Source organism: Equus quagga, chromosome 20 (genome assembly GCF_021613505.1).
Source record: "Equus quagga isolate Etosha38 chromosome 20, UCLA_HA_Equagga_1.0, whole genome shotgun sequence".
Lineage (NCBI taxonomy): Eukaryota > Metazoa > Chordata > Mammalia > Perissodactyla > Equidae > Equus > Equus quagga.
The window spans coordinates 34,061,865-34,076,236 of NC_060286.1; the positions used below are offsets into that span (position 1 = coordinate 34,061,865).

At 53.7% G+C, this 14,372-nt stretch overlaps 1 protein-coding gene across 1 annotated transcript in view; it reads left to right on the forward strand.

Annotated features, from left to right (window-relative positions):
• Positions 1 to 14,372, forward strand: part of RIN3 (Ras and Rab interactor 3) — a 123,566-nt gene that overhangs the window by 43,812 nt on the left and 65,382 nt on the right. The window contains exon 3 of the mRNA XM_046647534.1: positions 5,945 to 6,062. Coding sequence (XP_046503490.1) covers positions 5,945 to 6,062 — 118 coding nt within the window. The remainder of the gene's footprint in view (positions 1 to 5,944; positions 6,063 to 14,372) is intronic.

Genomic DNA, 14,372 nt, shown 5'->3' on the forward strand with positions numbered 1-14,372 from the left:
AGTTCGTGGCTATTTTTGACCCATCACGTAGGCGAATGGTCTTCAGTCCTTCTTCCTCTCTGTTTGGTCCAGCTGTAAGCAAAAAAAGATACGTAATAACAATCTTATTAATAACTATCATTTGTTTATCAATTGAGATTATGCATATAAAAATCTTAGCACGTGGTTTAGTGCTCAGTAAATGGTAGCAGCCTACAATAAGTATTGTTATTATTCTTTATTCAGTGCATACTCTGTGCCAGACATTTTAGATGCATGATCAGCAGTTCTCACAGCAACCTCGAAAGATGGATATGATGATCCTCACGCTCAGATGAGGAAATTGAGACCCAGAGGAGGAAAGTAACTTGCCCGTGGACCCACAGCTAGTGAGTAGCAGAGCTGGGGTTCGAGTCCCTCTGCATCTCTAAAAAGCTGGCTGCAGAGGGTAGAAAGAGAAGTAGGGTCTTGGCAGATTGGCACATGGATCCCTCGGAGGGTGTTGGAGGAGCCCGGGGGGCCCATCCAGCTCTCTAGCCCCTGTGTGCTCACCCGCAGCAACATTGTGGGCAGCATCTCCTTAGAGTATAACCAGTGGACCCCCGGGGAGGATGGGGGGCAAGGGGTACCCAGACAGCTCACGCAGGTGGTCCTCCGCCGGGCTCTGACTCTGGTGGAACTCTGCCAGATTCAGTGCAGGAGATTCGCCATAATCTAGACTGCTCTGCAGGAGTCACTACTCTGCATTTTTTCCCGCAGTTTGCTGTACAGTGACACTGTTTTTGAGATGCTGACTGAATACCTCCCAGAAGGGGCCTGTGACTAGCTCAGCAGCTGAACCTCCCCAAAGGGGAACGTGGAACAGACCGTCTTATTCCCAAAGACAGGGGCCAAGGCAGACCACTGCTGGGGGTTCTGCCCACAGCAGGCACCTGTCAGTGCCCCCTCCCACCTGCACTCCAGGCAGGAAGGGTCAGAGGACTCCCCTAGCCTCCCTCCCTGCCCCGTCCCCACCACTCACAGCCTCCTCCGCCCCCAACCCCCCTAGAGCCTTATCTTGGTTTTCAGATAAGAGCCCCCTGGGGCTGGCTCCTTGGCCGAGTGGTTAAGTTCGCGCACTCTGCTGCAGCGGCCCAGGGTTTGGATCCTGGGCTCAGACATGGCACCGCTCGTCAGGCCACGTTGAGGCGGCATCCCACCCCACAACTAGAAGGACCTGCAACTAAGATATACAACTGTGTATGGGGTGGAGGGGTTTGGGGAGATAAAGCAGAAAAAAAAAAAAAAAAAAAGAGCCCCAGGACTTGGCCATGGCAGAAGGAAGTACTATGTGAGGCTTTGTGGCCCTGCTGAAAGGGTGGGTGTTGGACGTTCAGAATGGGGGACCTGTGGGAAGCCAGCCTGGGGGACTTTCCACCCCTCTCCACATCCCTGCCCCTCGGTGAGTAGATAACACAGACAAGATGGCACCAGATAAGCGAGATGCTCTTGGTGGCACCTGGCGTGAGTCCGGCTGCTGCACTTCCCCTCTGCGTGGCCTCCGGTTTATTTAACCTCTCTGTGACCCGAGTCTCCATCCATCCAAGGGACTAGTCCTAGCCCCTCCTTCCAGGGCTGTGGGGACAACCGGGTGATGCCACATGTAAGGTACCTGGCCCAGAGCACAGACGTTAGCCGCCATTTTAACTTCTGGCTCCTTCCTATCGACTGAACCGCTCTCTCGAGGAAATCACCTTTAATTTCTAGATGGAGCCTGAGGCTGGGAGACTGAAGAACAAAAACCAGCCATGGGGGAGGACGTGGAGCCAACGGAGCGTTAATCCTTAGTGAGCCTCTGTGGAGACCCACTCATCCTGGGTACCGTTGGGCGCCTCCGGGATCAACTGCGCAGTTACTTCTTCAAACACTGAGAGGCAGGGCTGTGGTTTCGTTTCTGCTGGGTGGTCATAGGTGTTAGCCCCATTTACAGAAAAGAACGCCGAGGCTCAGAGAAGGCACGGAATTACCCAGGGTCACAGAGCTCGTAACTGGCTGCTCAGGACCCTGTGGGAGTCCAGGAGGAAATACAGATTGTGACAGATCGTGACTTGCCTCCCAGCTGGAGGAGCTCCTGTCATCTTTCTTTCTATCAGTGGAGGGTGGAGAACACTGTCAAGGTCTCAGCAAAGCGGAGAAATCTAGAAACAGTTCTGTGTTGGGTGTGAAAGAGCCAATTAGCATGCAGGGCAGCGTCAAGGGCGGTCCAGTGGAGGCTGGCAGCTGTGGCTTGTCATTGCAGTCACCCTAGGGAGAGATCTGGGGCGGTCAAAGACACTCAAGGAAGGAGGTGACCATCATTAGAGTAAGAAATATGCATTCTGCTGTGGCCCTGGCCCTCTGTAGGTCTCTCTTACAAAAAGTCCATCCTTATTATAGGCATCCTTATTATCTTCTATTTTGTTCTCTTGTATTTTATGTGGAAAAAAAAAAAGGTCGGTGGCGTTTTCACTGATGGGTCATGACCCACAGTTTGAAAAACACCAGCTCCTTCCTGACACTCGGGGATGGAGAAGGGCATTCTGCCGTATGCACGCGCTCTGAACAGGTGACCTGGGCATGTGTCCCCCACACATGCACCACGTGTGTAAAGAAAGCACTTGCCTGACAAAGACACCGCCAGTCTGGTTTCGGCTCAGGAGGGCACCGGCCCCGGCTCTTGCCCTGGCTTGGGGTCGAGGGTCCAGGTTTGCTCTGTCGGCCTGCCCAGGGGCACCACTGGCTCCGGCCTCTCCCCATGCTCTGCTCCCCCAGGCTCTGGCAGGGAGGCCCTGGGGGCCACACTCACCACCCCCCCACACTCACACGTGCCCACTCACGACGCTCCACAGCAACTCTCTGACACCACCTGGGTGTCCCACAATTGAGTTCTGGCACTGACTGCCTGGAGTGAGTGCAGACCCCACAAGTTAAAGGGCAGGTCCCCAACAAGACTGCCCTCACTGCAGGTGCCAGACCCAAGTCGGGGTCCCTGGGCGACTCGGTACAGACATGACCCCCCTTCAGGTTTGATAATCCGCTAGAATGACTCAGAAGGCTCCCCGAGGGCACCCTACTGGACTTCAGATGACCGTTTTATTATCAAGGATTCAACTCAAGAGCAGCTGAATGAAGGACGCAGAGGGGTGAGGTCAGGGGGAGGGGATGCAGAGCTCCCACACCCGCTCCTGGTGGAATCTGGGCCCCTCGCCCTCCCGCAGGGCAGTGTGTTCACCAACCAGGGAGCCCCACTAAGCTTCAGCGTCCAGGGGTCCGACTGAGTTTCCTTTCTCGGGCGTGAGTGAGGACATCATTGGCCACCTGCTTGAACTCCACCCCGGGTCCCTCTCCCCTCCCCCGAGGTTGGGGGTGGGGCCACAAGTTCCAGCCCTCTAATCACGTGGTGGTCTTTCTGTGGCCAGCCCCCGCTTTGAAACTGAGAGCCACAATGAGTCACCTGTTAGCATAAACTCAGGTGTGGTCAAAAGTGGCTCTTGGTGCATAACACAATACATTCCTGTCACTCAGGAAATTCCAAGGGTTTTTGAAGCTCTGTGCCGGGAACTGGGGGCAAAGACCAGATGTATTTTTTATTATGCCACACTCACCCACACGCCATTCTCTCTTTCTCTCACACACACAGTCACATTCCCTCACACGCTGCTGGTTCCCCCTGGCCTGGTAGGCAGGAAGAATTCTGAAGAAGACGCCAAGTGGCCTCTTTCCTTTGAAAGACAGTGAGTTCCTGGGGTCAGGCGAGGTTCAGGTGAACTCATCAGCTCAGCGATGCTGCAGCTCAGAGCTGGGCGGGGCTCTGCCGGGAGCCCAGGTGTCCCATCTGAGCTGATGGAAGGGGCGCAGGAGGCCTCCAGAGGTGAACCGACCTCCTGCTGGGTCCCCTAGGGAGGGCTGCCTTCCGGGGGGCCGGGGCGGTGTGCAGCCAGCATCCCGCCTGCCTCCCGTTTCCGCCTCCCTCCCGTCCCCCTGCATCCACTCCGGGTTCTCATGCTCTCTCCACTCTCCAGCTCCGGGACGGCAGCTGGGAAACTCATTTCCAAATGCAGCTCAATGACTAATAGGTTCATTGTGTCGCTGCTTCCAGAGGGACACACACTCTCACACAGAGCAAGGGACCCACCCTCTCTGGCCAGGTCCAGGGGTAATTGCGTGCTCAGGATCAGGGTCTAGAGTTGAGGGGCCTGAGCTCAAATCCCAGCTCCAGCACTTACCAGGCTCGTGGTCCTGGGCATTACTTGCCTCTCTGCCTCAGTTTCCTCATCTATGAAATGGGGATAATTATAGCACCCCCCCCCCCATCACCTTAATAACAGAATTAGGTAAGATCACGGGATCTCGTGAGCCCGGGTGAAGGCTTGGGTGGACTAGGGAGGCAATATGGTTAGCTGCTACTGATCAATAATAACGATGTCATTATAGTGTTATATTAACAATGATGATATTAGCCATTCTAACAGCATAGCAATATGGTGATAATAATAGTAATCAATAACAATGGCAGAGAATTTGGAGCATCACCAAAGGGGAGGGAGGGCAGTGTGCCTGGGTGGGCAAAGGGACGATGCCATCTTTTTGCTCCTCCAGAGCCTCATGCTTGGGGCCACATCCTTGGGATGTCCCAGAGGCCCTGGTCCCCAGCCTTCCCTCAGCATCTTGGTCTGGACTCCTGGTCATTCAAACTCCAGCCTGGGTGCTTGGGGCCTGAGTGGGAGAGGCCTAGACCCCAGGGCGGAGATGAGGGGGAGAGGGTTGGGGGGAGACACCGTGGCCAAGTCCTCTTTCAGGAAAGGAAGGCGTGTCCTTCCCCGGCTGAGGGACACCCTTCCTCCTCCCCCAGGGGAAGCTGTGCCCCAGGAGGCTGGGAGATTCCAGAAGGGTCTGTCATCACCTGGAAGGAGGGATGAACTGGGGTGGGGCCAGCAGAGACTAAAAAGGACAGTTTGAAAACAAAGTTTGTGGGAGGAAGCAGGGGCCCCCTCCCCATGATGGCGGTGGGAGGGCACTGCCCCTGGGGCGCTGTGGGGTGCGACCGGTGCAGAACTTCGCAGGCACAGTCCCTCGTGCTGAGCGGAACCACGGCCCAGAGCAGAAGTAGAGGGGACGTGCCTGTGGACATGCAGCTCTGCTTTAGACTTTGGGTCATGCTTGGTTACTGGAACGCAGATACACCCTCGGGCCCAGAGGCATGGTTGCTCAGACTCGAATAAATTCACACGAGGAGAAAGGACGCGACGTGCCTCACCGGGCGGGACCTGTGGTACAGGGAGGGTTTCTTCATCAACAAAGCTCGCGTCATCGAGAGGATGGAGCAAGTGCAATATATGCAAAGTATTCGTAACATTTCCCGTCACAGAGAAAGCTCTGTATTGTTATTAGCTGTTATTATTTCCATGGGAAAAAAAAGTGTGAATTGACTAATGTCTGTGATTGTTTCCAGCAGCCTCCCCCAGAGCGTGCGTGCCGGGCTGTGAGTTGAAATTCAGCCTCACTCCTGTACATTAGAGTTTGTCTAAGTTTGGACCCTGGACCACCACCTGTATCAGAATCAGCCGATTCTGGACACTCTCCCCCACACACCGGACCAGCATCTTGGGAGGGGGGTGGGGCAGTGGGGGAGGGACACAGGAATCTCCATGTTAAATATTCTCTGCCAAACTCCGTGTCTGTAGCACAGAATTCTTTCATAAACATTGATTTAATTGACCCCCGTCAATGAGCAAGTGAGAAATTGAGGCTCAAGGAGTCAGAGGACATGGGCCAGGTGACACATGGCTCTTGGGGCAGAACCCCCAGTTCTCCTGAGGGATGCTTCACTGCCCCCTACCTGCCTCCTTGTTTCTGGAACATTCCAGATGACTTCCATCTCACTGTTGTCCTTCTAACCTCCACCCAAATCTTTGATTCACGGACTCCCCCGCTTCTTCCATTGCAGACGTTCCTGGTCCGCCGGGACAGCAGCTCGAAGCAGCTGGTGCTCTGTGTCCACTTCCCTTCCCCGAACGAGAGCTCATCCGAGGTACTCGAATACACCATTAAAGAAGAAAAATCGAGTAAGTACCCGTCTTCCTGTGCTGGCCTCTGACCACACAGCAGTAGCAGATGCTACACCCTGTAACCACAGATGCGCCTCTCGGGCTGGAGGGGTTTAAATTTAGAAGAAGGGGGAAAGCTCTCAGTCTGCTGAAGTCGTTTGGTCAGGCTTGTTTTAAACTCAGTTTATCACTCAAAGGCCATGTGAGTTTCCGCTCGCCCATGTCGTGGCTTCTTGGCTCTGCTTGCTTGTGGCCGCTGCGAAGTTTCCCCTTGTTAGCGCAGGCTGGAGAAAGGGAAGAAACGGAGAGGAACTGTCTGGGCCCCTGGGTCCTAGCGACAGCTCAGCACACGCTCAAACCATGATCTTGGACAAGTCGCTTAACCTCTTTGAGCCCCAGTTTTCTCATCTGTTAAATGGACATAATAGTCACTTCCTGCCTGTATCACAGAGCCTTTGTGAGGCTCAAATGGCCACACCCTTTGAAAGACAAAAGTTCTGTGTGTGCACAGGGCTGCCAGGAGCAGGCTTGGGCCTCAGTGGAAACATGTTTTGGGGCCCTGGGTCTAGGGTGGGTTTGTACTGATATGCACTGAAAGGGTTTGGGCTCCCCCCTCCTCTCATGGACCATGCCAGGTATTAAGATCCAAGAAGCTTGTTAGGAGCATCTGTAAGACTATTCCAAGTATTGGCTTAGGTCCTCGTATAAATCAATCCAGAGGAGCAAACTTTCTACTCTTGGTTAGCAGCAGAGTGACAACAGTTAAAGAAGGTAGGGGGCCGGCCCCATGGCCGAGTGGTTAAGTTTGCACGCTCCGCTTCGGCGGCCTGGGGTTCACTGGTTCAGATCCTGGGCGTGGACCTAGCACTGCTCATCAAGCCATGCTGTGGCAGCGTCCCACATAGAAGAACTAACAACTAGCATATACAACTAAGTACTGGGGCTTTGGGGAGGAAAAAAAAAAAGGAAGATAAAATATTTATTAAGTATTTTATAAATATATAATATAGTTATATTTATATAATTATATCTTTGCATAATTAAATATTATATAAATATAATAAATATTCTTAAAATATTTGTTAAATATTTTGGAGTGCCTGCTTCTCAAGAGACACTTGTGCCCGACACTGGGAAGACGCAAAGATGAATAAGACAGCATCCTGGCATCAGGAGTCTCCCAGTCTAGTTGGAGGATGGGGGACATGGTGGATGGGAGAGGCACAGCCATCACCAGTTGCTGTGCAGTGTGACAGGTGTGACTGCAAAGGGACCCCTGGCCCAGGGGCACAGAGGATGCAGACCATGGTGGGAAGGATTCGGGAGGGTGCAAAGAGGAGGGAACACAGGCTGGGTCCCAAAGGGCGAGTGTATTAGTTCAATTAAAGGCTCATGTTCTATCTCTAGAGGGGCACACGAAAGTGAAAGCAGAGGCAGGTTCCTGTTCTTGCGTAGGGGAGCCTTTCCAGGGACCCAGACTCAGGAAGAATAGGAAAAACACAATCCCCTCGGTCGCGTCTTCAACAGGTAGTTCCTGAGCGTCTGCTCTGCGTCAGGCTCTGTGCTGTGTTGGAGACACAGCAGGGAAGCAGTTGCAGTCCCTGTCTCTCGGAGCTTGCGTCGGGTGAAGGGAGGAGACAGTAAGCGAGTGACCACCACAACGGGACGGTCAGATGGAGTCAGGCTGTAGAGGACAAGTGAGCGGGAAGATCACTCAGCTGCTGCAAACGCTAATGCCTTAAACCCAGAAGAGGCTAGTTCCCCGCTCGCATTCAGGATTCACGGTCAGTGGGGGAGGCTCATTCAGGGACCTGCCCTGACGGAGGCCTTGCCACCTTGTGTTCGCAGCCTCCAGCTCCCTACCGTTGACATTGTGCCAATAGGCTAGAAGAGGAAAGAGCTTGGAGCAGGCTTGGGGGCGGGTCTTACCAGCAAGGCCTGGAAGGGGGTGTGTCACGCATGTTCACATTCCATTGGCTAGACCTCGGTCACGTGACCAAACCTAACTGCAAGGGAGCCTGGGAAATGTGGTCCAGACCTGTGTCCAGGAAGAAGCAGAGGGCCTGGATATGGGTGAACTGCTAGGAGTCTGCTCACTGGGTAAGGTGAATGGCGTGTGTGGGATTGTGAATTTATATAGCAAGCCTTCATGAGCCCTTTCCTGCAGCGTCTTCAGGGAGGAAAGTATCGGCATCTCAAAGAGGATGGGGAGTGCTGTAGTTTCCCCAGACCAAATATATGGCGCCTCTGATGACTGCAGAAGGGGTGAAGTTGTCTCGGGGGCGGGGGCTGCACAGACCCTGGGTGCACTTACAGCCTCGTGGGAGAGATGGCCGTAAGCCTGCCTGCTTATGGACTTAACGGGGCTTGTGTCCTCCTAATTCTTCTTGGGGGAACCAGGCTTTCCGGGACTTGGCTGTCCAGATGCTGGTTACCTGCGATCCTTTAGAAACCAGGAGCCAGCCATGCTCTTGGATCTCAACACCAACATCGGGAAGGTAGCTGAAGTGGGGAGTAGTGCTGTGCTGAGCACGTGACACGTCAGTCTGTGTTCCAGAAGCCCAAGGAGGGAGCATGGTTCAAGGGCAGGCTCAGTGGGAAAGCTTCTTGGAGGAAAAGGGACTCAGGCTGGGCCTACAGAATGTCGGGAAGTTCTGCTTTTCTCCTCTGCCCCTTTGCTTCTGTCCCCACCCTCCTGCCCCAGTCTCCAGGGTGATCACTTCTACATCTTTCCAACCAACCAGTTACACCCCCCTGCCCCACCCTGGCCTTTAGGAGCTTGGTCAGAAAGCATGCTCAGGGCCTACCCCATGGAACCAGGACTTCATGTCTGGCTGTATATCTCATTCCTGAGTAGGATCCCAAGTGACAAAGCAGGGCACTTGGGGATGAAGGCAGCTTACTTCCCCGGTTTCATGTCTTCCTCCCAGAGTCATGTGGTAGAATCTTATTTTCCTTTTGTTTTTTTTTTTTCGTGAGGAAGATTGGCCCTGAGCTAACATCTGCTGCCAATCCTCCCCTTTTTGCTTGAGGAAGATTGTCCCCGAGCCAACATTCCACCGATCTTCCTCTATTTTGTATGTGGGACACCTCCATAGCATGGCTTGACAAGTAGTGTGTAGGTCTATGTCCAGGATCCAAACCTGGGAACCCTGGGCTGCCAAAGCCGAGCGTGTGAACCCAACAAGTATGCCACTAGGCCAGCCCCTCATTTTCCATTTTTAAGCCTTTAAAAATTCACTGCTTTAGCTTTGCTGAAAAGACCTTCAAAACTCAAAGAGGAACATAACTCTTTAATCATGATTCGTTTCATTCACTATAACTACACAGATGTCGTCTATACATTTGTGTGTGTTTTATTTTGCTCTTTCTTTATATTGTTCCACGGTTCCCCAGACCTCAGCCCCCTGAGTTCTGCTCCCAGGACGATCCCAGACAACATCAAGAAGGGACCCGGTGGTGTGTTTCTTTGCCTCCTTGACTCACTGCTCCTCCCTCTCTGCCCTGTCTTCCTGTTCGGTACCTTCCTCCCTAGCATAGCGATCGAGCACAGACTGTGGAAGCCACGCAGCCTCTGTCGGGATCCCAGCTCTGCCTTTTACCACCTGTGTGACCTTGGCACCTTACTTAACCTCTCTAGGCCTCTATATGGGGATGATAACAGTGCTTTCCTCATAGGGTCCTGGAAGGAGTCAGTGTGTCTGAAGTGCTCAGGCCAGTGCCCGGAGCACAACAGACCATTAGAATAATGTTGTTGTTATTATTATTATTAATCCTCCTGTGGGTTCAAGCCAGAAGGAGGAGTCGAGTAGTCTACACATATTGTTCCAAGGCTCTGGGTGAATCCCAGAGGGGCACATGTGGGCCTGCCTCTTAGTCCCTCCTGGGAGGAGGGAGCCACCAATCCCCTGAGTCCTTCTGTGGCCGTGGTGGCCGCAGGGGTGGGCAGCCTGAGGAGGAAGTGGGCAAGGGAAAGGCCCAGGGCCTGGAACCGGGGCCTTTTGTTGGGGTTCCCCACTCAGAGCTGAGGCAAAGGAAGGAGACGAGGGGATCCCCCCGAAAGTGGGTGGTCAACCTCATCTGTGGCTCCACTCGTTTGCTTTGAATGAAGAAGAGTGCCCTGGACCACCTCTGTGCTTCTGGGCACCTGCCTTGTCCTCTAGTTCTTTGTCAGGAGTTTCTTTGCAAAACCCTAAACCGGTCAGCTCAGGCTGGTTACGCTGCGGCAACAAACAGCCCTAAGGGCAGAGGCTTGTGCACCGAGTGTGCTCACACGGTCACGTGAGTGACCGCTCCCTGCTCCGCGTCAGCTGAGGCTCTTTACAGAAACAGCACTCTGCGGTCCAGGCTGAAAGAGCAGCCGCCTGGGGGCGTATGGAAAGAGAGAGACGGCGGAATTCCAGGATGGCTCTGAAAAGTTCTGCTCGGAGGCCGCAGGTGTCCCTTCCCCTCACTTCTCATTGGCCAAAACAGGTTGGATGCAGGCAAGACACCAGTGGGATGGGAAGTGTCATCCTCGTGCCGGCATGTGACCGGCAGGGATGGGGAGCGACTATTTTGAAGAAGCATGACAACCTGCCTCATCCGCCGTCCTCCTCTGAGCTGCACTGAGGTGACCAGCAGGCCTCGTGGTGTCTGGGTCACCACTTAGCCTCATCCCGGTCCATCGGAGGCCAGATGGGTGAGGGTGGGGGCAGAGAACCAGCAGAAGAGACATTGGGGCAGGGACTTCAGGGACCAGGGAGCAGGACACAGGATGGAGAGAGGCTGGGCCAGCTTCCGGCAGCAGCCCTGCCCCTTTATGGCTGAAATTAACCACCTGGCTGGGGGACGTTAGCTCCTTTTTCATTATTCTGCACTCTTGAAGACGGTGACAGTGACACATTCATGTGATGGCATATTTTTGCTGGCTGCTAAAAAAAAGAAAACCAGTGGGCCCTGCCTCTGGAAGAGGAACTATGAGACAGTGGCGGGTGATGTGGTCTGGCCCCTGCAGGAAGTGACTGCCCAGCACTCGGTCCGAACCACTTGCCCTGTGTTCCTAGGGCAGCCCCACGTCCCTCCCTGCCTGTTCCCTATGCCCGGGCTGAGCCGGCCTGCCCAGCTCAGTCGAGTTTCTTCCTGCCCTGAGCAGGTGCCCCACTCTCAGTCCCCTGGTCCTCGGCCCGGTGGCTGCAGCTGGTAGATGCCCTTGGGAACATATCCGCCTCAGAGGCAAATGCGGTGAATGGCCGTGCTGATTGGCACCGATGGTTCTCACCACTGGGCTCAGGGACCTGAAACCAAGGAGGGGAGATGCTAAAGTGAGTCCTCCAGGGCAGCAGAGATCTGTACGTCTGGAGGTCGGAGTGTTACCCAGAATACCCTTGGGCTCCACACCGGAGATTTGCATTATCGCGTTCTTGGGTTTGAGCTTTCCGCCAACTGATCAGTTATCGTAGAATGAGATTTAACCTGTGTTTGAAGCAAAATGTGCTAAGTCCATTAAAGATAGGAATGATTATTATTAAAGTCGGGGTTGGCGTGGAGGCCAGCTCTTGCTCTCGTATCAGGGAGGCCGCATCGAAGAGTGGGGAGTCCTGCACTCTTGTCTGTGGAAACGTCTTCTGAGACCATGAGCTTTGGAAAGCCTGGCAGTTCTAGGTTTTTATTCTGTCCCTGTCACCTTCTGACCTCGGACAAGTCACTTCACGTCTCTGTGCTTCAGTTTCCTCCACTGCAGAATGCGGAGCTCTGCAGCACAGCCGTTGGAGGGTCGATGCGTGGACGCGGGCAGCACCCACCTCGGACGGTGCGCCTGGCGCCTGGGGAGCGCTCAGCAGCATCCTGACTGTGACGTTGCGCTTTACAATGAGAAATGTGTGTTTGGTCTTTGTTCCCATTCCTGGCACAGAGCTCCCAAAACGCATGGAGTTTCTGAAGTGATAAGAGCCACAAAGGTGTCTTGATATTCACAACCAGTCCCTTTCAACCACATGTGAGGTTATGTTAATGAGGTGACGTAAGGAAAGCAGCTAGGATAGGAGCTGGTTGCCAGGGGAACCAACGTGTGATTGGAGGGTTGGAACTTTTAGTCCCGCCCCCTAACCTCAGAGGAGGGGAGAGGGGCTGGGGGTTGAATCAACCACCAATGGCCAATGATCTGATCCATCACACCTATATGATGACGCCTCCATAAAAACCCAAAAGGATGGTGTTTGAGAGCTTGCTGGTTGGTGAGCATGTGGAGGTTGGGTAGAGAGGAGTGCTCAGAGAGAGTGAAAGCTCCGTGTCCCTTCCCACATCCTTGCCCTGTACATCTCTTCCATCTGGCTGTTCCTGAGTTGTATCCTTTTATAATAAACCCATAACCTAGTAGGTAGAATGTCTCTCTGAGTTCTGTCAGCCGCTCTCACAAATTAATGAAACCCAAGGAGGGGGTCGTTGGAACCTCTGATCTATAGCCGGTTGGTCAGAAGCACAGGTCACAACCTGGACTTGCAGTTGGCATCTGAAGTGGGGGCCGTGTGTGTCGGGGCCAGGCTTGTGGGGCTGAGCGTTAACTGGTGGGATCTGAGGCCATCTCCAGGTAGACAGTCTCAGAACTGAATTGAACTGTAGGACATTCTGCTGGGGTGGGGAAATCGCTTGGTGATGTGGGAAACAACACACGCTGGCACTGATGTCGGAATGGGAGTGAGTCTCTGACGTCACAGTGTAGTCTCCCCGATGAAATGGAGACGTTTGTGGGGAACCGCTCTCACCTCGCCCTCGTGCAGAAGCCCTCAGTCACACTGGCACTTGTAACTGGCTGTGTGGATGGAGTAACGCGCAGCTCACACCTCAAAACCTTCATTTCCTGGGCGCCCTGCTCCCGGAGAATCCTCTAAGAAGCTGATTCATTCTCCTTGTCTCACGGGGGTTATTACCCAGGGAGGTTTGGCTAAAAACGAACCACAGTTTGGCACTTTCTGGTATCAGCAATTCCCTTTTTGGCCTCCAAACTTGGGGTTGACCCAGGAAAAAAATAGATCATCGGAAAATTTAACTCCAAGAACTTTATTGTAAAACTTTGGTGAGTTTCTTGCTGTTGTTTCTTTCTAATAGATTTTGAATCGTAGTGGCGCATATGATTTATAGCCTTCCTTTTCTCACTTGAGCATTTTACTATGGCTTTCTCTGTGTTGTCAGACATTTCAAAGGCTTTACATACTACTGACCATGTGCTGAATGGAAGGAAGACACTTAGGATGGACTCCGTAAGACGTGACCCCTGACGTTGGATCAGTGGGGAGAGAGAGAACTCACACTTAACCAAAAATACAAGCCAGACTGTCATAAGTGCTAGAATGTAGGTGTGGACTTTGGGAACATCAAAATTGGCTGCTTTTGACTGATGGAGATCAACCCAGGCCTCCTTGGGCCTTGGAGGATGGAAAGCAATTGTGAGGAGGAGAAATAGGGACAAGGTGCGTTTAGCTGAGACCACAGCCTGCGTCAGGCTCAGAGACGGGGAATAGAATCAGGAAAGGGTGGGCCGTGTTGGGGGTGAGGTGACGGGGAGTAGAATCAAAGATGAGGCTGGGAAGGTGGGATTCAGCCAGGCCACCATCGGCCTTGACAACCACCCCCAAGGGGTCAGGGGTTTAGTTTGTGGCATCGTGGGAAGGTGTGAAAAGATTTTGAGCAGGAAGTGGCCAGATGAGATTGGTTCTTTAGCAGAGAGCTTGGCTGTGTGGGTGACGGACGGGACAGCCGACTGTGCCAGGAGCAGGATGGAGGAAGGGGAGGGAGGGGTTGAGAAACCTGCCAAAGGGGAGGGGCTTGATGACTGCCTGGGAACTGGGACTGGGGAGCCAGGAGGCCAAGAAAGGCGTCGGGGGAGGGGGGGGGGAAAGGGGGGGCCTGGAGCAGCGTTGCCCCTGGGAGGGGGAGCCGTTTCCATGGGTGAGGCCCTGTGAGAAGGCAGAGAAGCAACACCAGCTCCCTGAAACGTGAACACAAAGACTGCCGGGAGTTTGTTTTACCCTGAGGAAATGGGATACAGGAGGGGTTTGGACAAAGATGGGAGAAAGATCCAGAATACAGGGCCTCGGAGGCAAGAGAAGGGGAGGAAATGGGTTTGTGGGCTGGGGGGTGTCATGCCAGCACCTGAGTGGGTGGCCTCAGGCTGTGTGTACAGTGACCACCACCTTCAGGGGCTTTGCAGCTTCAGGAAATATGTCTAAGGGAAAACAGTCCAACTCAGCTGCTTCAGAGAGCTGGTGGCCTCACGCAGCCTCTCCTTTTCTGGAGGTGACTACAGAGGGGTCAGGGGTCGGGTCCGGGCCCCAGTACCTCCTGCGCTTC